Below are 25,185 nucleotides of genomic sequence, written 5' to 3' on the forward strand. Positions count from 1 at the left end.
AGTGGGTGGGCGGTCGAGAGGGAGGGGAAGGCTGGCGGACGCCGCAGCGAACTGGTGGGCAGACCCGGAGTCGCCGCGTAAGCGGGGCCGGCTCAGTGCGGTGCAGCAGGCGCGGCTGTGCGGCAGCGGAAGTCCTTTGTTGCAGCGCAGTCCCTGGCAGAGCCAGAGCCTCTCCGCGCAGCCCAGCCCGAGCGCCGCGCGCCGCCGCCACTGCAGCTCTCGGCCCCTTCGCCTCCGCCCGCCTTTCCCGCTGCCGATTTGCCTTAAACTCCCTAAAATCTCCGCAGCCCCGGTTCCTGCTGCGGCCGGTGAGTATTTGCCAGTTATGGGGCTATTTGCGCAACTTTGGCCCGGGCCGCAGGGCGAGGGGCGGCGGGCTCGGCGGAGTGCGGGACCAGAGCGGCGCCGACCCGTGCGGGGAGCCGGAGCGCGGCGGGCGGGCGCGCGGCGAGGACCCGGTGACGGGTGACTGCTGGGCCGCCTGCTTGATCCCGCCGCCCGCCAGCGCGCCCAGTCGGGGACGTGCGGCCTCCCTGGGTCGGAGGCGAAGCCCCCACAGAGACTAGTTCCCAAATTAGTTACCTTCTTTTCCCTTTCTTTCTCTGCCTTTATTTTTTTGAGGGGGGAGGGGAGGGGAGGTGTAGACGGGAGGCGGGAGGAGCCGGTTGATTGACGTGCCCAGAGCCCGCTTCTCTCAACTTACAGCCGTGGCTGCTCGGCGGGTGGGAGGGGAAGTGTCCCGGAGCCCGAGGCCGCAGACTTGGGCGCGCTCCGAGGGAGGAGGCGTAAGAGCCGTGCAAATTCTTGCCACGCTTTTTCCCACCCCCTCTTGCCGGCACACTCGCTTTTTTGTTCAGTAAAAAGTGGTAGGTCTCCGGTTTGGGGATTTTTAGTGGAAAGATCTGTTTCCTGAGAAGAAAGTGCTTTCCTTTCCAGTGGTGGGAGCTTACTAGAGTTCTGTTAGTGTTCGGTAAATATGTTGGATGTAGATCGGGAACAGTTACCACTAAAATATGTAGATTTTGGTCTGAGCTCAGCCACTCACTCCGTCTCTCTTCGTACCTAAGCAGCGCATCTGCGTGATCTGAAAGGCTGACATGACATTTTCCAAGCTGGGAGCGTCAGGGAGATGCTGATGAAAGTCCTTGATGTTTTCTGGGAACAGTACGGCGTTTGTATGTAATAATATTTCTAAATCAAACTGGTAGGCACGCGCAGGTTCTTTACTGGCGCGTATATTCCCATGCAATATCTATCACGTCAGGAAAACTATGCCAGGAACGAAATATGTCCCCTTTGACACTCGATCCCAAGATGTGGTCCCAGACACTTTGAGACTTAGAATCAGTCGTTTGAGCTCAAGTTCAAGGCACTCCAAAGCAGATTTGGTGAAGGATGCCGTTCTCATGATAACTACTAAGCAATCACCACATTTTCCTTTGAAATCAGGAAATTTTGTCATTGTAAATGAATATGATGAAATTTGGAATACAAAACGATGAAGCTTGGATGATGGCTGGCCATCAGAACCTCAAAACTTTTGAGTCACTTGCTAGACATCTAATGAAGTCTCAGTAATAAATGAATGGATTTGGAAGAAGCTAGATGGGGCTTCCTTATCTTAAACAGAAAAAATTGAACCGTAGTGATGGTGAAATACTTTCCCAGAGATTGATAAAATAATGATAATCTGCAAGTAGAACCCTCAGTCAACATCTTACATTCATTTTAAAAGCAGGTTTCTCCATTACAACCAAATTTTCATGGTTTAGAATAATAACTGCTTGAGTTAAATAATCTTACCCGAAGCCTTTTTATTCTTTGTACCCCAGTATGGCCTAAATTGGAGGCAGGGGGTAGCCCTGATGCATCGTTGTCAGAGTAAAGAGAAACCATATTTAACCAGGACCCTAGCAGGGCAGAGCAGTCTCAGACACTTGCTCTTGACCTTGTGTTTGATTTCGCTTTAATGCAGCTAAATTTTTGTACTGTTTCCTCCTCTTTTGCCAGGCTCTGGGGAAGATATAGTTCATGGAGCTTTTTAAGGGTATCTCTTTGTTCCTTGCAGAATAACCATTCTAATGTGCAAGAGAAAAGAAGTGCCTGCTTTCAGGCCTCTCTATCCAAGAGAAGTGCTAAGCCTTTGCTACTAAGCTCTGGTCCAAAGGGGAGAGAACCATTTGAGATAAGAATACAAAAAATTTTCCATAAATTTTATTTTTAAGCTACAATCTGTTGTCTTCCCCTCTGCCCAAAATATTTGAGATACATTTGAAAACAAACAAAAAAATTTGCTTGAGAGGTCACTTTGGTCCCTGTAGGATCTTGTCTCCTGACATTTTCTTGTGCTTTTATCTCTTACCGTAAAAATTGAAATTATTCTAATACTCTTATGGGAACCAAATTAAAAGTGATTCATGTCTCCCCCCCCCCCCAGAATAGAAATGCTTTTTTTAATATAAAATTCATTTTCTTTATAAAAATTCAACCTATACCGAAGTACATAAAAAACAAAAATGAAAGTAATTTTGACTCCCACTCCTTAGAGATAATCACTGTTAACAGTCAATTCCTTGTTTAAAATGAGCGAGGGCAACATTTGGTCATACTGTGCTGCTGTGTGTACCCACCCTGGCTAGGGACAGCCGTGATGATTCATGGGCTCATGAACTCATGCTCTCTGTTCACTATTCTGATTGGTGAGAATTGGCGAGGTAGAGAAAAAGGGAAAGTTTTGCATTAGAGTGATTTAAAATTCTATGATTAAGTAACAGACATGAGAGTTTAAATATAACAGGGCTGCTATTTTGGGTTTGTCCTTATGAAGTACTTACTGTAGCTTGGCAGGCTAGTTCTCACACTTTTAATGTTACTGTTGGTGTCAAGCCTTTGATGGGTTGATTTATACTGGCCAAACTCACGAAAGCAAAACCAAACCCTCACATTTGTAAAGAGTTTCATAATTTATAGTTGGGGAGGAGTAGATATACTTATCTAAGACCACTGCCAAGATATCACTGTGCTGATATGAGGTGAGAGGTCCCTCTGGATCTGTATCCAGAGGTAACATGCCAGACATCAAGGAAAGGAAACTAGAGGAAAGAAGAAGATTAATGACTGGATTTCAGATGTGGCCTAGAAGGAGACAGTACATATTTAAGTTAGATTTCTAAGTATACTCATATTGTGAGTATAAGAAGACTTCTCATATAAGAAGTCTTAAGAGTACAGAATCACTTATTTCTTAGCCTAGTATTTTCAAGAAGAGTAAGCTGTGAAGTAGTTGATATTCTGAAAACAAATTGCTGAAATAGTACATAGAAGTTAAATTACAACATTGGTTGAGAGTGTTGAGGACATGAGTTTTTTTTTTCTTTTTCTGTGATTTGAATTTAAAATCACTTTCAAAATAAAATTAGAAAATTAAAAGAATTAAATATCCAACCAGATTTTGTTGTTTGTTTGAAATGTGATGATTTTTAGAGATAATTGAAGAGCTCCACCCTCACTTTAAATCTTTTGTATTAGAGGAGGGCTTCCTTTGATGGGCAGTGGGACTCAGCAGATGGAAGAGGAAATGGGGAGGGCAGGGCCTTCTACCTGCAGTGTGGGGTTTTAGAAGAATGGGATGATTCTGGGAGGCTTAGAATGTCCAAAGGGACACTTCAGTTAATAGTCATTTGCCAGGAAGAGTGTTTTCTGGCTGAAAACACTGAAACTTAGGGCTCTGAATCAAAAGAGTCAGAGTTTGAGTCCCATCTTATAAGATGAGCACTTGAACATCAACCACTAAATCTGCTTCTTCATTCAAAAAATGAGGATAGTAAAAATACCTACCTCAGGGTTATTGTAAAAATCAGTTGTATAATGTATGGAAAATCACATTGTAATTTTTGACTATTATATAAAAGTAGCCATCATTGAAATAATGCAAAAAGTTGATAAGCAAAATAAAACTTGCCTTCTTCAACACTTATTCATTCAAAAACTGACCAAATACCAACTAAATGTCAGGCAACTGTTAGAGGCTTGGGACACAGAGATGATTAAGACAGTGCCCTGATCTCAGGGAGCTTACAGTGAAGCAGGGGAACCACATCATCATAATCCCTGCTGTTGAGTGTGGTGATAGAGCATCCCAGTTTGGATGATACATTATTTGTATGAAAGCAGAAAGGTGTTTGCTGTGTTAGTTTGGGATGAGGGGAAATATTAAATAGACTTAAGACTTAAAAATGGAGTTAAGCTTCTTAGAATAAACATACCTTTTTTTTTAAAAATTTTTTCAAAGTTCTGGAGGCCAGGTACTTTTTGTTGTTGTTTTTAATTATTTAATTTATTTATTTTGGGCCGTGTTGGGTCTTCATTGCTGCACAGGCTTCCTTCTAGTTGTGGCAAGCAGGGGCTACTGTCTAGTAGTGGTGCATGGGCTTCTCATTGGGGTGGTTTCTCATGTTGTGGAGCACAGGCTCTGGGACACGTGGGCTCAGTAGCTGCAGCTCCTGGGCTCTAGAGCACGGGCTCAGTAGTTGTGGCACATGTCTTAGCTGCTCTGCAGCATGCAGGATCTTCCCAGATCAGGGATTGAACCAGTCTCCTGCACTGGCAGGCGGCTTCTTTACTACTGAGCCACCAGGGAAGCCCCTGAACACACTTTTTATGATACTCTTTTTATTGGTTTCAAGGTGTGTGAAGTTTTCAGGATTTTGGTTAAAATCAAAAATTTAACACTTGGAGCTACACAATTGAAAACAATACAATTAAAAAATACATGTGAACTTGCTGAAAAAAGGAAGCTGGATAGTCCCTACCATCATCTTAGAGCTGCCTCTCCAGTTTTCATCCAGCAACATTTACTGAGTACACACCATGCTGCAGAGAATGGAACAAGCCAAAGTCCTGGACTTCAAGTTGCTCACAGTCTAGCTGGGAGACCAACATGTGGATAATTGTGGTAACTGATTCTTATTTAGCAGCTGCTCCATGACACACCTCCTTACAGTAACCCAAACCCTAGGGAAGATTGTGTGTTAGTTGCTCAGTTGTGTCCAGTTCTTCGTAACCCCATGGACTGTGGCCCTCCTTGTGCCTTTGTCCATGGAATTCTCCAGCCAAGAACACTGGAGTGGGTTGTCATTCCCTTCTCCAGGGGATCTTCCCGACCTCGGGATCAAACGCAGGTCTCCTGCACTGCAGGCAGACTCTTTACTACCAGAGCCACTGGGGAAGCCCTAGGGAGGATTATCATCCCCATTCTCAGATGAGAGAATTGAGGCACAGATGTAACCTGCTCGAGTTCGTACATCTACTAAGTGACAGAGCCAGAATTTGAATCCAGGCAGCCTGGTTAGTCTGTGCATTAACGTCTGCTTTATGTTGCTGTTCTGATGATTTAAAAAATAGCATAGTTAATGCAAAATAAAGAAATAATACACAGTAATATCAAAACCTAAAACACCGGGAGAGGGAGGTCTTACAGAGGACTTTGTGGCAAAGGTGATTAACTGATTCTTGGGTTCAGACAGTTAGCTGAAAACAGACAGCTAAAAACCAGTTAGCGTGAATAAAAATGGAGGTAAGAAATACATGAAGTATATGGAGTTGGAGGATAGGGGAGGTGGCAAGCAGTTTGATGCTGCTTGTCTGAAGTTTGAAGCAGTAAGTAACCACATAGGAGACTAGATGGGTGGACAGGAAGGGCTTTTGTATGCTTTCCTTAAGGACTTTGCATACCCTCAGTCTGAGGGTATGTGAAAGGACTCAGAGAAGCAGAATGACAAGGTCTGATTTTTGTTCTTTATGAATCATCTGAGGGTGAAGGATAGATTTGAGGAACCAGTTAAGGAGCCTATTGTAATAATTTAGGAGTAAAGATTTGATGCCTCAGAGGACAGGAAAGGTAAGGATGGAATAGAGGGGCAAATTTGAGAAATATTTAGTGAGAAAATTGGTAAAACTTAGTAAACTGAGGCAGAAGTCCTGGGTGACTCACAAGTATCCTGGATGGTTAGTACATGATGGAGGTGGGGGAAGAGCAGTTTTAGGTGGGTCTCAGACAAAATCACAGAGTGAGCATGTTGAAGAATAGGGTTCCACAAAATGAACCCTAAGAATATGAATGCCACATGCAAAAAGGGACTTCCTGGTGAAGCTGCCTTTTGCTGAGACAAGCCTGCTGTTCACCCAGTGCCCTCTGGTGGTCAGAAGATGCCATGTTGCCTTCTCAGGATGAACAGATAAAAATGTAGACTGAATTAAATGCTTTTCCTTTTCCCCTCCTGGAGAGAGAGAATATTTCAAAAGTCACTATGTTTCCTTTGCATTCTGTGTGAATAAATTCATCTCCTAGACCTAGCAACTTGCCTACAGTAACACCTCAGTTATTCAGAAGTTATTTGGTTGACAACCTCAGCAAAGAGTAAGGCAGTTTGTTGCCTATCAAAAATTAAGATAGGTTAAACAAAGTGCATGAATTAAAACCTTATCATACTCATAGAACACTTCCCTAGGTCTTCACAGAAAATTAAATTATTTATGTAGACTCAGTTTCAATGAGTTTTTGTTGAATTTCATAACCCATAACAGAAGTGCTGGGCTACAGGAGATCAGCAGACCTTTTAGAAGTGATAGCAGTTGGCCTGGACAAGTAAGGAGACAGAAAAATACTAACCACCCCACAAACTACACTCTCCAAAAGTATAACAGCCTCAGGCCGTTTTGTGTAGGTGCAAACAAACCTTGCAAATTTGAACAGTTCATATTTTTCAGAAAAACAAAGCTGATGCAGAGGAGCTAGTAGACAGCCAGATGTTGCTGTATGTGGGGGGCAGCTGTTAGAATTGTAGGAGGAGCCCCAGACCAGAATTAAAGAGACCAAGGTCCTATCCTGTCATCTACAAAAATTAGATATGACTTTGAGTATATGACTTAATATCTCAGGGCCTCAGTTCATTTTCTCATCTATAAAGCAGCAGGTTGAACTTGATCACTTGGTTAAATTCCGTGAATTTTGTTCACAATGATGACATTAATGTTTAAGAAAAATTCTATTGCTCTTGGATTAGAAAGACAGTTTTCATCTCTAGTTTATATAAGAGTTCCATGAGGAGTATGGTTATCTCTATTTTATAGTTGAGAAAGCAGGCTCAGAGAGGTGAAAATTTGTAGTTGGGTAAGTAGGAGAGCTGGTATTCAAATCTATCAGTGTCTGCTCCCTGGGTTCTTATTTAATATTTTCATTTAACAAGCATGCATTAAGTGCCAACTCCATGGGAATTGTGCTAGGCACAGGGAACAGGAAGGCCGTTAAGCCTGTCCCTGTCCTAGAGAGCTGAGTGTAGGAGGCATTGCTGTATAGTCCCTCTGTTAGTGCTGAAGGCGCAGGTATTAATACTACTACAGGACGGTTGGTGCTAGTGGTAAAGAACCTGCCTACTAATGCAGGAGACTTAAGAGACATGGGTTCGATCCCTGGGTGAGGAAGATCCACTGGAGCCGGGCACGGCAACCCACTCCAGTGTTCTTGCCTGGAGAATCCCATGGACAGAGGAGCCTGGTGGGCTACAGTCCATAGGGTCACACAGAGTCAATCACAACTGAATTGATTTAGCATGGCATGCACTGCACAGCACAGCACAGTTAGGAAGAATTAATACACAGCCTCATTGGGGTTCTTAAAAGACTTTATGGTGTGAGGACAGAATGGAGCCACCATTTATAGCTTTGTTTCTACGGGAATATGTTTTAAGTTCCAAATAACTTAAAAATAAAGTTTTGGAACATAACCCAGTATAATTTCAGAACTTCCTGTACTAACTACTGAATTTGCAATCTAATAATCATCAGGATGCCTATTCTGAAAAGTGAATAAAATACTCTAAACTTGATCATGACTGTCCAATTTCAGTACCTTGAATAAAAACCTGTTCTCTTTAGGAAACAAACCTGTATAACCAGTTCTTCCTGGAAATCTCAAGGAAAAAAACCAAAAGAATTTTACTGAGGTTAAATTTAGAGATTGGAGCACTGTATACCCTGGAAAACGGTATTCTAGGAAGAATTTTGCCAAGGTGACCTTATTTTTATAGGCGGCAAAGTCATTAAGGCTATGATCTCAGGCTCAAGAGTCATATTGCTTGTGTTCTAATCTCACCAAGTTCTCTATGGCCCTGGGAGGGTTATAGAACATTGTGTTCTGTTTTCTTATCTGAAAATGGGTCTTAGAACATACTTTGTAGGATTGTTATGAGGATTAAATGATCAAGTGATATACATATTTACATGCACATATACATGTTTTATATATAATACTATATATCTTAACTATTGACATGCCAGGCTCCAGTTTAAGCAGATATATGTTACGCACACACACATCTGCTTGATAGTAAGGCCAGTGAAACAAATTTATCTTCCCTCCCATTACATTTTCAGGCTTTTATTTTTGCTGATGTGTACCTCTCCCCAGTTGTTTACATACACACCAATGCAGATATCTGAAATGTCTTTCCCCTTTCTACTTTTCTTTCTTATCCTCATTCATGGAGACTTCAGTCGAATCCTTCCTAAAAGCCACTGTTCTAGTACAGTCCGTGCTCCTCTCTCACTGAGCTTTATTGGGTGTGGTTCAGCATTTAACTCTCCCGAATTGCTCCCCGGTTTAGTGTAGTCCCTCAGGGAACCCCGGTGGTCCCGCCACTGGGACCCCGCACACTCACCGCCGGGGCGCGGGTTCAGCCCGTGGGCGAGGAACTAAGACCCCACAGGCTGCGCCACTCAGCAAAGTAAAAAACGAAATGTGATCCCTCATATGGAATTAGCTACCATATACCGTCCTCCTCTACCCTCCACCTCAGTGCTTTATGCTGTGTTAGGAGTATGGTGGGTGTTTAATACATTCTGATATTCTGATTTATAAGCAGAAGAGAATCCTTTCACTATATTTCAGACTTCTTAAGAATCTAGTCTATAGCCCTCAAGTTAAATCCATAGACATACATTTATCATATAAGACATAGAAACAGATATGAGGAAATGAATGTATGTACTTACAATTACCTTTGAGACCCAGAGGTTAATTGTTAGTAGTTCAGAGATTCGGCTGCTGAACTGTAAACTCAACTGCGTGTGTGTGTTCAGTCGAGTCTGACTCTTTGTGACCCTGTGGACTGTAGCTCCCCCAGGCTCCTCTGTCCATGGAATTTTTCCAGGCAAGAAGACTGGAGTGGGTTGCATTTCCTTTTCCAGGGATCTTCCCAACCCAGGGATTGAACTCAGCTCTCTTGCATTGGCAGGAAGATTCTTTACCACTGAGCCACCTGGGAAGCCCTGAGCTATGCAAATGGTTCTCAGAGGAGTGTTCTTAGTAATGCAAGTCAGTGACACAGATTAGAGGGTGGTTATTCGCCTTATGGAAGGAGTCACTCCAAAATTCCTTTAAGTTAACTTTTTCATTTACCTTATAGGCTTATTTATAAACCCTTAAATTATCATTTGACTAAAGCCACGGCAGTACTCTTGCCTGGAAAATCCCATGGGCAGAGGAGCCTGGTAGGCTGCAGTCCATGGGGTCCCTAAGAGTTGGACATGACTGAGCAACTTCCCTTTCACTTTTCACTTTCATGCATTGGAGAAGGAAATGGCAACCCACTCCAGTGTTCTTGCCTGGAGAATCCCAGGGAGGGGGGAGCCTGGTGGGCTTCTGTCTATGGGGTCGCATAAGAGTCAGACACGACTGAAGCGACTTAGCAAGGCAACAAAAAACATCCAGCAAAAATGTTTTTTTTCCATTTAAGAGATTTAGCAATGAAGGAAAAGTATTTCTGAAACCTTACTATGTCAGTGAGAAATTTACTGAAATAGCTTAAAGATAATTTAGGGAACACATCTACTGAATAAGACTAGATGCACATATACAGACACAACCACATTATAGATGGAGTTCAGATATTGTATAGTTTCTTGTGCAAGGATCTTAATAAATCTCGTGTTGAGGACTCATGCCCAATCCTTGCTGACTATTCTTTGCAGAAGGGCACGCCTCAAGGAGTATGTAGTAACACACTGTTTAGTGGTTAGTACCATCTAGGTGGTCAGGAATCCCAGTTCCTACTTTACCACAGTTAGCCCTCCTTGATACATTGTTTTAACAGCACTATATCACTGTCCTACGAAATATGCCTGTTGGACCAGATTAGATCTCTAAACTCTAAAAGCCTCTGAGTATCTAAATTACTGAATATTCTTAATGTGCTTGGTAGCTGGTTTTGAATTTGAGAAAGCTGGTTAAACTTTTTCAAACTAAAATTTTAAAAATCCAGTGCATCACCTAACTCCTTACTCCTCCAGAGAACTATATCCACACTGGGTTTCCTTTTAGCCTTGGGAGAACCCTCGGCTTTGGATCAACTTTGGTTTCTGCTCTCAACCCCAGCCCTTGATTTGTAGCTGTACAAACTTGCTCTACCAGTGATGCAGCTAGTAATATACAAACAAAAGCAATCACAGAATGTCATTATAAAAACAAGAATTGAAATCTAAACATTTGTTAAAAACAGGTAACAAGCTTTACTGTAACAAAGTTCACTGTGTTTTTTGGGTAGCATTATTAAGGATATAAAAAAAAAGCAAACTTCTTTTGGAATTTGAGTGAAACTTGTTTTTTCCTTCCCCCACCCCCGCCGCATCTCCAAGTGAAACTATTGTTTAATAAAAGTGAGTGAAAATAAATATTTTAATGCAAAAATTATTCTCAAGACATAACAAGCTAAAAGCCTCACAGGAATTTAGATCTTTCACCCATGATTCCACCTCCTGCCTTTCTGTTTGTTTTTGTTTTGGTGTTATTAAGCCACCTTAAAGCTTTTCTGAATGAGGTGTAACAAGAAGAGAGTTGTTCATGCTAATGAGTGAATGATTGCTATTAAAGGTTACTCTCCCTAAAATCAGCTTTACTCAGAACTTGGTTGTAATGTTGTGGAAACTACAGTTTTAGATCAGCCTAAGAGCTGTAGTGTTAGCATTAATTTATGAGGGGAAGATAGAAATACAGAGACGTGGTGGTGGGATTCATACTCAGGTCTGTTGGACCCTGAGCCCTTGTTCTGTCCATCGTGGCACGTTGCCTTCGTGCATAGTAGGTGAGTATGTGTTGAGTGAAGTAACTCATCTAGAACAATAAGTTGCCCTCAGTGATGTATCTTTGAGATTATAGGATACCTATGTTGTTGCTGATTCTCAGTACTTTATACAGTGCCTGGTACACCAAAATACTCAACAGATTTTTTAGTTAATGTGTGTTAAAGTGCTCTTGATTCTTTTACTTGTTTTAGTGTTTTGTTTAACACAGAATGTATGTTCAATAATTTAAGTGAATTATAACTGTAGCTACAGATGTGCCTATCATATTGGTCTATGCGGCTGCATTCATTTTGGTTGCTGACCATAAAACTGCTTTTCCTTTAGTTTAGAAAGGTCTTTGGAGCTTTTAGGCTCTTAATGTCATTATTTCAATCATAAGACATTTAAACCTGAAACTTTTAACAGATAAACTGCTGGCTTTCACACAGATGGGCTCTTATTTGGAAGGAAATTTTAGGACTGTCTAGTCAGACTTCCCTCCTGTGCTTAAGGAAGCATCACCACCATCACAACTGCCACTATTACTTCCATTAGTTATCACATGCCAAGCACTAAACATTTCACACATGGCTCCTGTGAAGTCTCATGTTGATACGATCTTTGAGGTGTAATTATCCCCACTTTGACAGTTCAGAAAATCTGGGGTCAATTTGAGGACAAACAGGTTATCTAAGGTGGCAAAGCTAAGTTGGAACTCAGGCCTATCTGACCCAAAGCCTGTGCCCTTTTCACTGTACTGCCCTCAACAAAGTTTCTTCCCTGCTTCTAGATGGGACAGTCATTATCCTCTAGATGAGTTTGTTTCATTTTTTAACAACTCTTATTATTAGAAGAAAATTTGAGATAATATCTATCCTTCTACCTCTTTATTCATTAAAGGTCTCTCTGAATCCTGTAGAACAGTGGTGTCCCCAATCTTTTTGGCACCAGGGACCGGTTTCGTGGAAGGCAAGTTTTCCAAGGTCTGGGGCCAGGGGGGTAGTTTTGGGATGAGTCAAGTGCATTACATTTATTATGCACTTTATTATTATGCACTTTATCAGCTCCACCTCACATCATTAAGCATTAGATCCTGGAGGTTGGGGACCCTTGGTGTAAAATGTCTACAGACCTAGAAATCTCATCCTACATAAAATGGGCTTGGAGGTCAATACTTGGGTGTGAATGTGTGTTTTAACTCTTTAAATAAGGTTTTGTTGCTGTTGTTTTATGTTGCTGTAATTTTTATATAACTTCATAGTCTGTGGTTATTTACTTGACTTTCCATCCTGAAAACTTTTCTCATTTTCTTTTATAGCCTTCATTCATAAATATAATTTTCATAAAGGCCACATGACAGTGAATTTTAGGAAGTGGATTTACCTTGGTTTACTTATAACTCCCTTATTACCAGGCATTTTGAGTTAGAAATAACACACTGATAAATATCTGAGCATATGTTGCATTTTGTATATATTTACATACTGAACATGACTCAATTCTGGTACAGATGTCTGAGTTACACAAGGTTGAAATATTATACCTACTTGTAATACTACATGATCTGGCTTATAGAAGAGGCCCAGACGTTTCAATTTAAAGATGGCAGTAGGTCTCATAAGCCATTTTCATTTCACCAGGGGCACATCCCTACTGTGTAACTCTGATTTCAGGCAGGAAAAAAACAAGCAGGGTGATCTTTAGGCAGTGGGGGACAGGGGTATGTGACCCACATGTGATTTGTAACAGATAAAAAGCAAGTAGAAATAAGCAAATTTAGATAATTTCTAATTATCACTGCAGAGATTAAAAGGTTTGGAGACATGAATGTTTTATTTTTCTGAACAGCTTGTTCAGTTGTTCTTTTTATGTTCAAATTGCATAGGAACTTGTTTTCAAGTAGAAGATAGAGTCTGAAGTTTTATTTATACAGGTTAAAAATTAAGACTAAAATTGGCTCTTACTTTAGCTTTGTAATATAATTGGACTTACAGTGCTCCTCTCTTTATTCAGCATCAGCTCTGTACCTTAAAAATATTTATATGTTGATAAGTGAAGAAAACTAGTTGCAGAAAGGTATATACAGTACAATATCATTTAGGTTAAAAAAAAAAATTAAAAACCCAAAGCAAAACTATTTGTATGGGATGTAGTGGGTACTCAATAGTTGTTGACTCTGTATGCATAAATATAAACAGATTTGAAGATAAATAATTGGAGAGGTTATCTCTGGAAAGAGGTATGTGACCTAAGGTGTGTTTTTATTCTATGTACTTTTATGTTTTAATTCTTTTCAATAAGCATGTGTTACTTTTGTGTATCTTTTTTTACTGATTGAAAAATGAAGAAAAATTTACAATCTAAGGACAGATACCTCCTTCCCAAATAGGTCCCCTGTTTCTTTATACAGAATTATTCCTTCTCCAATAAATTAAGAGACAGGCATTGACCAAACCTGTTTGCTTGGTGCCATTTGCATGTAATCTAATAAGCTTTAGCGAGTAGAATTTTTCTAAGGAAACTTTCAAACATACAAAAATAGAATTATACCTACCTCCTAGCTTCGATAGTTATCACCACAGGACCAATCTTACATCATTTATAGCCCCTTACCCACCCACTGGATTATTTTCAAGCATATCTTAGATGCATCATTTCATCAGTAAACACAGCAGTATGTGTATCTAAAAGATACGATGGTTTTAACACAACCAAAATACCTGTATCACACTAAAGGATGAGCAATAATTCCTTTATATCAATCACCTGAAGAGTTTTTAATATTCTCCAATTGAATTACTAACTTTAAATTCAAATTGCTATTTTGTTTTCACTGTTTGTATTCTTCAAGTACTTTAAAACTAGTGTCTTTTTTCCTTTCAAATTTAGTTTGAAATTGCATGTTTCCTCCTCGAGTTGTAAAGAAACCAAAATGATGGGTTTTGCTTTTGATACCTTTGCTTGTATTTCTTAAAATAAAAATGAGAAGCTTGAATAAATGGCTGGGTATCTTCACCTTTAAGTTTTAAAAATGATTCAGGTATATATTAATTGAGTTTTACTACATTAGAATGGACAGCTTTTTTTTTTCCAAGTGCTTTTCTGATTTCTTGTCTGACTTCAATGTTTTTGTTTTACATAGGTCTTTAATAGAAGATGGCAAAGCCCAGCCACAGCAGCTACGTCCTTCAGCAGCTAAACAACCAAAGGGAATGGGGTTTTCTCTGTGACTGTTGTATTGCAATTGATGACATTTACTTTCAAGCACACAAAGCAGTTCTAGCTGCTTGTAGCTCCTATTTTAGAATGTTTTTCATGAACCATCAACATAGTACTGCACAACTGAATCTCAGCAACATGAAAATTAGTGCTGAGTGTTTTGATCTCATTTTGCAGTTCATGTATTTAGGAAAAATTATGACAGCTCCTTCCAGTTTTGAACAGTTTAAAGTGGCAATGAACTACCTACAGCTGTACAATGTTCCTGACTGCTTAGAAGACATACAGGATGCAGATTGTTCTAGTTCAAAATGTTCATCTTCTGCTTCTAGCAAACAGAACAGCAAAATGATATTTGGGGTGAGAATGTATGAAGACACTGTGGCTAGAAATGGCAGTGAAGCTAATAGGTGGTGTGCAGAGCCAAGTTCAACAGTGAATACGCCACATAATAGAGAGCCTGATGAAGAGTCGTTGCAATTAGGTAATTTTCCTGAGCCATTATTTGATGTATGTAAAAAGAGTTCTGTGTCCAAATTATCTACTCCAAAAGAACGTGTATCACGACGCTTTGGACGGAGTTTTACCTGTGATAGTTGTGGATTTGGCTTTAGCTGTGAAAAACTATTAGATGAGCATGTACTAACCTGTACTAACAGACATTCATACCAAAACACAAGATCCTATCATAGATTAGTGGATATTAGAGATGGAAAAGACAGTAATATCAAAGCTGAATTTAGTGAAAAGGATTCTTCTAAAACCTTTTCTGCACAGACAGACAAATACAGAGGAGACACAAGTCAGGCTGCTGATGATTCAGCTTCAACCACTGGAAGCAGAAAAAGTAGTACAGTGGAGTCTGAACTAGCCAGTGAAGAAAAGAGCAGAGCCGCTGAGAGGAAAAGAATCATCATTAAGATGGAACCAGAGGATATTCCTACAGATGAACTGAAAGACTTTAACATTATTAAAGTTACTGATAAAGACTGTAATGAGTCCACTGACAATGATGAGTTAGAAGACGAAGCTGAAGAGCCATTTTATAGATACTACGTTGAAGAAGATGTCAGTATTAAAAAAAGTGGTAGGAAAACTCTAAAACCTCGGATGTCAATAAATGCTGATGAAAGAGGTGGTTTAGAAAATATGAGGCCACCGAACAACAGCAGCCCTGTACAAGAAGACACTGAAAATGCTTCTTGTGAGCTGTGTGGGCTCACAATAACTGAGGAGGACCTGTCATCTCATTACTTAGCCAAACACATCGAAAATATCTGCGCATGTGGCAAATGTGGACAAATACTTGTGAAGGGTAGACAGCTTCAGGAGCATGCCCAGAGATGTGGAGAGCCCCAAGATCTGACCATGAATGGGTTAGGAAATGCCGAGGAGAAGATGGACATGGAAGAGAATCCTGATGAACAGTCAGAAATAAGGGATATGTTTGTTGAAATGTTGGATGACTTTAGAGACAATCATTTCCAGATAAACAGTATCCAAAAAAAGCAGTTATTTAAACATTCTGCCTGTCCTTTTCGATGTCCTAATTGTGGCCAACGATTTGAAACTGAAAATCTAGTGGTTGAACATATGTCTAGCTGCCTAGACCAAGACATGTTTAAGAGTGCCATCATGGAAGAGAATGAAAGAGATCACAGACGAAAGCATTTTTGTAACCTGTGTGGGAAAGGATTTTATCAGCGGTGTCACTTAAGAGAACACTATACTGTTCATACCAAGGAAAAACAGTTTGTTTGTCAGACATGTGGGAAGCAATTTTTAAGAGAACGTCAGTTGCGCCTGCACAATGACATGCACAAAGGCATGGCCAGGTATGTCTGTTCCATTTGTGATCAAGGCAACTTCAGAAAACATGACCATGTACGGCATATGATTTCTCATTTATCTGCTGGTGAGACTATATGCCAGGTCTGCTTTCAGATATTTCCAAATAATGAACAGTTGGAACAGCACATGGATATTCATCTGTATACATGTGGAATATGTGGAGCAAAATTTAACTTGAGGAAAGATATGAGATCACATTATAATGCCAAGCATTTGAAAAGAACATAAGGATTTTCTACTGTATGTTTAGCTGATAGGAGACAAAACACCAAAGCAAAGGATATGAGCTATTTAGAAAATGATTTTATAAGATGACTTGCTGAAAAAAATTTTCAAGGCCCTTTACCTTTAATATTTTTGTTTAGGATCTTAAGTATCTACATTTTAGGTGTTATTAAATGTTTATCATTTTTGTTATTTCTTAATAGAATTCTTTGTTTTTAGTTTGTTTTAGCTATGATTAAAATTACTTTTAAATGTAGATTACAAGTGGTTGTTACCCCTTCAGTGACTATTGAAGCTTAGGTTGTTTTTTTTTAATCGATAAGGTGATGATGTCACAATTTTTATTTTATTTTGTTTCTTAAGGCTACCTTGTGAAAATTTAAACCCAATATCATTGGCCATTCCTGTTTAAATTAAAAAAAATTTTTTTTAAGTAGTTATTTAAAACTATCCCATTTACTTTAGCTTTTTTTTTTGTAAGTTGAACAATGATTTAGCCACTGTTTATTTCCCTGTCTTACCAGTGAAATTCATATTCTTAAATTGAAAACTTAGTAGGCAGGTTAGGTGCGCTGAATCTAACCTTGAAGGTTGACATGGGCTCAAACTTGGCCTAAAAAGATTGATGGACCTAAGGAAATTCCTATAGATGAATATTTCCTAGATTGATAAAATATTATCATTTAATAATCACATTTAAAACTTATATTAAGTGTAAAAACCCAATGACTTTACTCCACTTGACAAATTAGTGGGGACAAGTCATTTTGTTTTGTGATATTAAATTTAACTATGATAGTTAATTAAAAAAGCATATCTTGTATTCATTTAAAATAATTTAAAATATTTTGATTTCTAAAGTGTGTTAGCTTATCAGTTATTTTTGTTTATAAATAGAATTTAATAGCTTTCTAGGAAGATGACATCTAAAGGAAAATGATTTTTCACCTTTAAAATGACATACTTTTGGAACTTACTTTGAGATTTGAGAAAGCTGCCATGTATATTGATAAATCTAATAAAGAAATCAATCACAAATCTGGTTGTTCTATAAAAGTAGAGTGTGCAAAAAAAACATGTCTTGTGTTTTATACTAAGATTTGGAGAAAATGTGTTATGGAAAATTAGTTTATCAACATGCTTTTTTTTTTTCTGTAAAGGACTATAAAATTTGAGGACTATAAAATAATAACAATATATGAATGGAGACAGTTTATCATTTTTTAGATAAAGTAGTATTACTGTTAGTTGTTGCTGACACGAGGTCTACATGAATTACATATGAAAACTGGCCCACAAATCAACACATCTGTTGGATAGAATGCGTTTTAATGTAAATTACTTGCATAGTAATACCCGTCTCATAATGAAAGGGATTTTAAATAACTCCTATATTTAAAAGTATAATTTTGTGATTATGAACAGTAATTTAACAGTATTGTTCTTTTTGTTTACATCACATTTTAAAGATATGCAAGTCCTATTTTTGTATACAATTTGCATAAAAGAACAAGTTTGCCAAGAGAACTGAGAGACATATTGACTAGCATAGATTTAGTTGAAAGAAAAGACCAGAGTGTGTGCTCAGAGATTTGTGAGGACATGTTGAGGTGTTACGTAATAATTGAAATAGTACAGGAGCCATACAGTATTAGAACAAAATAATGGGAAGTAGAAATGGGGGAAATACACAAAAAAGACAAATGAGAAATCAGGATTTTTTTTAAAAAGCCATATAGCAGAAAAAGCAAGAAAAATGATTCATCTTAGTTCTTGGTTACAGTAGTTTATCAAGTTATTAAATCTGAAATGCAACTTAAAATGAAAAATGTATATACATTACTGATAGAAACCTGATAAAAGTTCTGTAACAAACCCAGAGACCATCAGAGAATAGAGAGAAGCTCTCAAACCAAATTTCCAAAGTATATAGCATCTTAGTAGACATCACTTTCTTTGGAACCACTTTTTTCCATGACCCTCTTCAAAGCCTCTATTGCAAAGGCTCTCCCACCATTAAAGAACAAGTTTGTTGCTTAGTCCCTAGGTTGTGTTCGACTCCTTTTGCGACCCCATGGACTGTAGCCGGCCAGGTTCCTATGTCCAAGGGGTTTTCCAGGCAAGAATACCAGGGTGGGTTGCCATTTCGTTTTCCAGGGGATCTTCCTGACCCAGGGATTGAACCCATGTCTCTTGCATTGGCAGGTGAATTCTTTACCACTGAGCCACCTGGGAAGCCTCTAAAGAACAGAAACCTTTCTAAATATACCACTCTGTAAAAGATGATTTCTAACCCGCCTTTCTAAATACTGTCACTCTGTAAAAAATGATTTCTAACCCATTGGGAAAGGGGTTTAGTTTTAGACACGTACTAACAGCCAATTAGCAAGCAAATATATAAACATTAAACATAATCTCTAATTTTACATAACTGAGATGTTTATAGTTTCACAAAGCCACACCGCAGGATGTGTTTTCCCTGTGTGTTACACAGGACACACGCCTGTTGTTTTGCAGCTAGCTACAGGCAGTACAAGTTTCTTTGAGTATATGTATAATTTTCCTTATTAAGAAAAAGTTCATTTAATGACTACATGCCTCCTTTTAAAACTAGGGGGAGTGAAAACTATCCAACACCTCTCTAGCCCAGTTTTCTCTTCTTCCCTCTCTCGGAGTGGAGCTACAGAGCTATGCCTACTTAATACCGCTTCTTGCCCTCCAGTGCTATGAAGACAGTGAATCAAGGTTGTGGATGTTGCCTCCTCCTACTGTCTTTGTCATTTAAGTGATTAGGCTCCAAATGTGAAAATGAAGGGGAAATCTAGATAGGTATATGTGGAATCTTGTTTTTTTTTACAAATACGGTCTTTCTTAAAGGGCCTTTTGTTCTCCAGCAAAAATTTTGGGGGAATGGATTCAGTACTTAGCAAGCTTGCCACCAATTCCAGCGCAGCTCAGATGTTTATAATTTTTAGTAAACAGGACTAAGAATCTCAGAGATTAGTGGATTAGGACTCAGAAATTTGTCTTAATCCTGTATTTTTAAAGTAAGAATATTCAGAGAAATGACTTACATGAGTAAAATGGCTAAAGTTTAAAGTTTGGGTATAAACAAAAAGAAGCACTCCAAGGGCTAGATACAAAAATTAAATAATTAAAATAAGGACAGAGTTTTCTAGAGTAGTCAGCACCAATTAAAAGGAAAAATAATAGACTTAAGTAAAAATCACAAGTATTGTAGTTAAGAACAAAAATATGAGACAGAAACATTGAGTTAAAGTGAGGTGAGTATAGAATTTGATAGGCTAAAATAATCTGATTAATTCCATTAGAGCTACAGAATGTCTAATGAAACAGCTTTTATGAACATGCCACACATAAACATGTGAGATAATATTCCAATGTTTATAAAAAGTGGGAAGAGAAGCTGGTGGTGGTTTGTAACTTTCTCTGGTTAAACAATACATGTTCCTATATATCACTAGTTAAAAAGAACTGTATTTAATTGATCTGTGGAAAATTCCCCAAAGAACCAGAGTGAACAGTTAGTAAGCTAAACATAAAACTTGTTAACAAAATGCTAAATTAGTACCAACCAGGAGAAAAACCTGAATATGTATATGCATACATAGTTGAGAATAAAGTAGTTTGGTATATTTAATTCTAAATGGGTTTTATGAGTTACACATTTTTTTTTCGCCATTAATCTACTTTGATTAGCTCCTCATCATTCATCGCCACCCCAACCTCCTTTGTGACATTTGCTTCTCGGTGATAGAAGTGCTCTGAAGGCTTTGACAATGCCTAAGATTCCAGGGTACCAAAAGGCTCCGTGGGAACATACCTTTGTGGAATGTCTCCTATCTCCTGATACCTGAGGTGCAGTAAACAAAGTGATAGAACGAATGCCAGGGAACTGGCAAGTAAAGTTAGATTTGGTGTTAAGAACTGTGGCCCAGATTTGGAAATCTATGAACTATCCATCCCAGGGCTCTCAGTAATCCCATCATCCATTTCATTAACACTCTTTTACTCTGCTAAACACTTGATACAGATGTAATTTTAATGAGTCCTCATGGCCTTATGAGGTAAGTATTCTATCAATAATTTTCCAGATGGGGGACTGAGGTTCAGTGAGACTGAGTCTTTTTCCTAAGATCATACAGAAACTAAATACTAGCACTGAAACTTGAAACTAGACCTATTTGATTCCTACATTCCTGTACTTAACCATTAAGCAACATACTTTACCAACCAAGAACTACAAAGAAAAGCCTTTTCAGTTCAGGGAACACGTATGACAGAGCTCCTATGAGATTCTTTGCTCCTTGTTCATCATCTGTCATCTACTGTGCCTGGTAAGATAGCTGGTAATAGTGGTACCTAAATGATCATGTTGAATAAGGTGAAAATATATCAGTCAGAAGCAAAACATTTTTATTTGATAATTTAGAATGATGTTTTAGAAATGAATATTAAATACTCTTTATGTTTTAATTTTCCTTTATATTTCTACCTCTGTGATGTTTTGCCGCTGTTTTCCCTATTCCTGATTGTTATGATTGTCTCTGACCAGTCACCATTTCCTTTTATTGGTTATGTGATAAATCATTTGAAAATCTCCATTGTGCCCTCCTCAAATCAGGACCCCAGAATGTTTTCCTCTTTTTGCCTTAGCAGGTGATGTGGATAAGAAATTCTTCATTTATTTGGCTAAAAACAAAATCCCTAATTATCATTTTATAAGGATTAAAGTTTACAGAGCAATCTAAGTCTGTCTAAAAACAAGTTATTCTAGCTATTTATAATTCAATTTACCAAAAAATCTATGTATTTCTACTGTAAACTTACAATCTTACTTGTAAAAGAAATGAAAGATAATTTCAGGAAACAACAATTGTATATCCACCCTAACCTAGCAGCAAACTTTTAGGAAATGGAAGAGTCTACTGGTTTAAGTGAAACAACATCCCTCCCCCTCTAATCAGATTTTAATTTCATGCATCTATTGCCTGATTTCTAAAACCTATGCAATAGGTTTTCTGTTACTTAACAAAGCCTACTACTTCAATGATCTCTCTACCATCTGCCAAATGCTATTTTTTTAAACAGTGAGACTAGAAGAAGGAGAAGGTGAAGATTCCATACAAAATATCTACACAGTCTTTTAGGTGGCCCGCTCTCATTGCCTTCTATCAAACTCAAGGACATACTCCATGGTAACATAGGGATTGTTGCTGTTTAGTCCCTAGGTCATGACTCTTAGTCACGACTAAGAGTCACTTTAGTCACTTTAGTCCCTAAGTGACCCCATGGACTAGCCCTCCCGGCTCCTCTGTCCATGGGATTTCCCAGGCAAGAATACTGGAGTGGGTTGCCATTTCCTTCTCCAGGGGATCTTCCTGAACCAGGGATTGAGTCTGTGTCTCTTGCATTGGCAGGTGGATTCTTTACTACTGAGCCACCAGGAAAGCCCCAACATATGGGTCAAGTCTAGACCAAGTGAAATTTAGCTACTTATAAATTTATATGCTGGCAAAAGGTGAAAGTGCAAGGATTTAGAATGTTTGTCTCTAAATATTGGTAAATATAAACTAAATGAAAATAGCAGCTTATAAATTTATGCTAATTTTAAACCAGTTTAATAGCACTTACATATTTATATGCATATGCTTAGTTGACTTAGCATTAAGAAGTTAAATCCATTTAAGTTGCTCCCTTACTATATTTAGGGGAACCAAATCACTAAGGTCCATTATTAGTGACAAAATTTTTCATCCTTTCTGTCAAATTCCACCACAGACCACTAGTGGGCAGGAAGCCATTTATAATTTTTTTTTATCATCTTACTTGCAAGAAAAAGATTGTATGAAGATTATAATTCAGTACTTGCCTCTGAATTAAATGTATCCATGTACTAATCACCACTATAATAAGTAAAAACAGGAAACTCTAGGCTGAAGGATGACAAAAATGTAAAAAACATGACTTCATGAGTCAGGAATAGTAATAATTTTACATTCGAACATTTGAATAACTTTGTACTTACCTATCTGAGAAAAGAATCAGTAGACATTTCATGAAATCCCAGTTAAGCTTTATTTTGAAAGTTACTATGTTGTTTTTATTCTACTTAAACCAACTGCTTATAGCAGAATCAGCAGAGCTCATTTTTAGATGACAGAAATATAAACATCTTGATTATGAAAGTCATTGTTTCTTTCAAATGCTTATGTGTTCCTTGATGTGGAAAAAATAAAAAGAATTTCTTTTATTACAAAATTAGGGCAAATCATTGCTGCAAAAAATAAAATTCTACCCAGAATCATTGGGGCAGGTTAGGAGCCCTATGAACTTAGGAATTTGAAGGAACACTCCTTTTTGTGTGTGGGTGTACTTTATTTCCATTTGCAGAGTGTAAAACAATATTTGAAGAGAACAATGTTAGCCTGATGGCTGAAGGCACTCATAAAAAGAACATGAACTTGTTAGATGTATGTTTCATTCAGAGATTTGCTATTAACAAGTACATTGTAAATTATTTTATTTGAAGGAAAATACTTTTTAACTGCTTCCTTCCTCCCTACTTTACCTGACTGTCCTCCTCTTGTTTCATATTTATGAGTCCTACCCAATCTATGCTAGCCCTTGTAAGAAAAAGTTGCCCCAATGCTGAAAAATTATATTGGTGAAAAGAATACCTTATATTTAAAGGGCACAGTGAATTATATTGGGGAAGAAATTAAATCTAAGTTTTAGGATCTGTGCTTTTGTTCCCATTTTTGGTTCAATTAACAGTGTGCTGGCCTGATGCCAAAAGTCGTGAAATTCTGACCTAACTAAGATTTATGTTGTATCTTGTAGAGCAGTCAACTTGTAATATTATTTTTCTTGAGTTTTGTCTTTTTCTGTGTGGCAGTGGTCAAATAGGGCCTTCTAAACCTCTGGAGAAGTGAGATCTGAATTTGGAGAGGACATGGGGAAGAATCAATCATCAACAGATAATCTTTAAGTCCAGACCCAGGAATATCAGATCTGAAGTGACACCATCTTTTCTGTCTTCTGACAAACCTCATCAACCCCAAAAGTTCCAGTTGCAAGGATCCAAGAAAACTCAGTAAAGATCACTTTGGAATCACTTTGTTGTGACAAAATCGATTCACAGTGACTCTCCTATTATTTGTGAGAAATCTGCTAAAGAAAACAACATCAGTGATTAAAGCTACACTGAAATGAAACTTTATATGCTAATTATCTTCAAGAGTCCCTCCTAAAATAAAAGGGCTTGTTAGGCTACTAGAAATACATTATAAAGTAAGATAATCACCTATCTGTGTAAACCCATATAATTCTAAACTTAAATGGAATTACAGTTTATATATCATGAAATGTAGTTAGTTTCAAAAATTACATCCCAAATCTGTAGTTTAGGTTATAAATAAAAAGATGTGGGTACAAAGAAGAAGACGTGTAAGACCAATATTTTAACAAGATAATCTAGTTATTGCTTACTGTAATGTGACATTTGCCTTTCTTTTTTTTTCACTGTATATACCAGTCACAAATCTTGATTATTAATATTAATGAGGCTCCTTTTTAAGTCTGTTGCTTTAAGAAAAAACAGAAGCGGTATTACTTCCACAGTGGTATATATTCACAGATCACAGACAGCCAAGAAGAATGTATCAAGTCACATTTTCTTTTCAACTTAGCAATGTAACCTAATAGGCAGAATAAGCTTCTGTTAAACATTTATTCTTGGTATTAATACATAATACCATGCTTCTCAGTTTTCAAATTTCAAGACAAAATTCAACTAAGTATTGAATGAAACAACTGTTAACATGTTTAAAAAAAGCTTTCATGGGAGAAAGAAATGTTTGATGATACTTTAACCTGATGATAGATATACATACATTTATCAACCATACTAATCTTACAGCCATATTATTTGCATATTGTGAATATATTTGTAGTTTTGGTTAACTGTGTAGTCAACTCAATATCATCATCATAATCATTATTGTTTCATCTGCAATATCAAGATGTATAGATTCAGAAATGGTTATTTTGTTTTTATGCCCATGCCATCAAATGTTTTAATAGGGAGTTGCACAAAGAGATCTAACTTAAGAGCATACTTAAGAGCCAGTTGCAGAATTTAAGTCATTTAACATCTCTAGATATAAAGCAGGATAATAACATGAATATTTTCATAATTAGACTAACAAAAAATCAGAAAAAGTTAATTAAAATGTGATACTGGGTACAGGGGTGAGAAGGGAGATAAGAAATCCACTAAAGATTTCAAATTCATAAGAATTCATATGCTTTAAGAGAAATAAAACAAATAAACTTAGAGAAGTGTTACAGTCTAAAAAATAAAACCTATAGCCAGTTTCTTTTAGAAATATGAACAAGCATGTAGAACTGCAGACTTCTAACAAGTAAACAGAATACAGTAAAGATAAAAGAATACTATCAATAATTCAAGGTGCCAGATCAATATAGTAGAAACTCAACAATTTTTGATTACTGGTGGAATTAGATTTACAAGAGAAATATGACTTAAATTTTGACTGTACTAAACTACAAATGTAATAAATCATAATAATTATAAATGACATAAATGCATTCTATAATGTGACTACTTTCTGTATATTAGTATAAAATGGAGTATTGGGTTACATACAGAATTTTTGTTACATTTTTTAATCCATGCTTTATCTAATAAAATTTCCTCCTCTATGTTCAGAATTTAAAATGTCTTTA

At 37.8% G+C, this 25,185-nt stretch overlaps 1 protein-coding gene across 6 annotated transcripts; it reads left to right on the forward strand.

Annotated features, from left to right (window-relative positions):
- The first annotated feature begins 220 nt into the window (after positions 1-220).
- On the forward strand, positions 221-25,177 carry ZBTB1 (zinc finger and BTB domain containing 1). 6 transcript variants are annotated; one of them, XM_070469468.1, is made up of 4 exons: positions 222-308; positions 12,019-12,087; positions 14,261-16,172; positions 23,333-25,177. In XM_070469468.1, the coding sequence occupies exons 3-4, from the start codon at positions 14,275-14,277 to the stop codon at positions 23,367-23,369; spliced, it is 1,935 nt and encodes a 644-aa protein (XP_070325569.1). In that variant the 5' UTR covers positions 222-308; positions 12,019-12,087; positions 14,261-14,274; the 3' UTR covers positions 23,370-25,177. The 6 variants fall into 6 exon arrangements, with proteins under 6 accessions (XP_020734875.1, XP_070325569.1, XP_070325565.1 ...); XM_070469464.1 differs by lacking the exon at positions 23,333-25,177 and having other exon boundaries at positions 14,261-17,451; XM_070469465.1 differs by lacking the exons at positions 222-308; positions 23,333-25,177 and adding an exon at positions 1,071-1,175 and having other exon boundaries at positions 14,261-17,451.
- The last annotated feature ends 8 nt before the right edge of the window (positions 25,178-25,185 follow it).

Source organism: Odocoileus virginianus, chromosome 6, assembly GCF_023699985.2.
Source record: "Odocoileus virginianus isolate 20LAN1187 ecotype Illinois chromosome 6, Ovbor_1.2, whole genome shotgun sequence".
NCBI classification, from domain to species: Eukaryota; Metazoa; Chordata; class Mammalia; order Artiodactyla; family Cervidae; genus Odocoileus; species Odocoileus virginianus.

What these genes read in the sequence shown, in the direction of transcription:
- ZBTB1 (XM_020879216.2), top strand. Translation starts at nt 14,275, where the DNA reads ATGGCAAAGCCCAGCCACAGCAGCTACGTCCTTCAGCAGCTAAACAAC.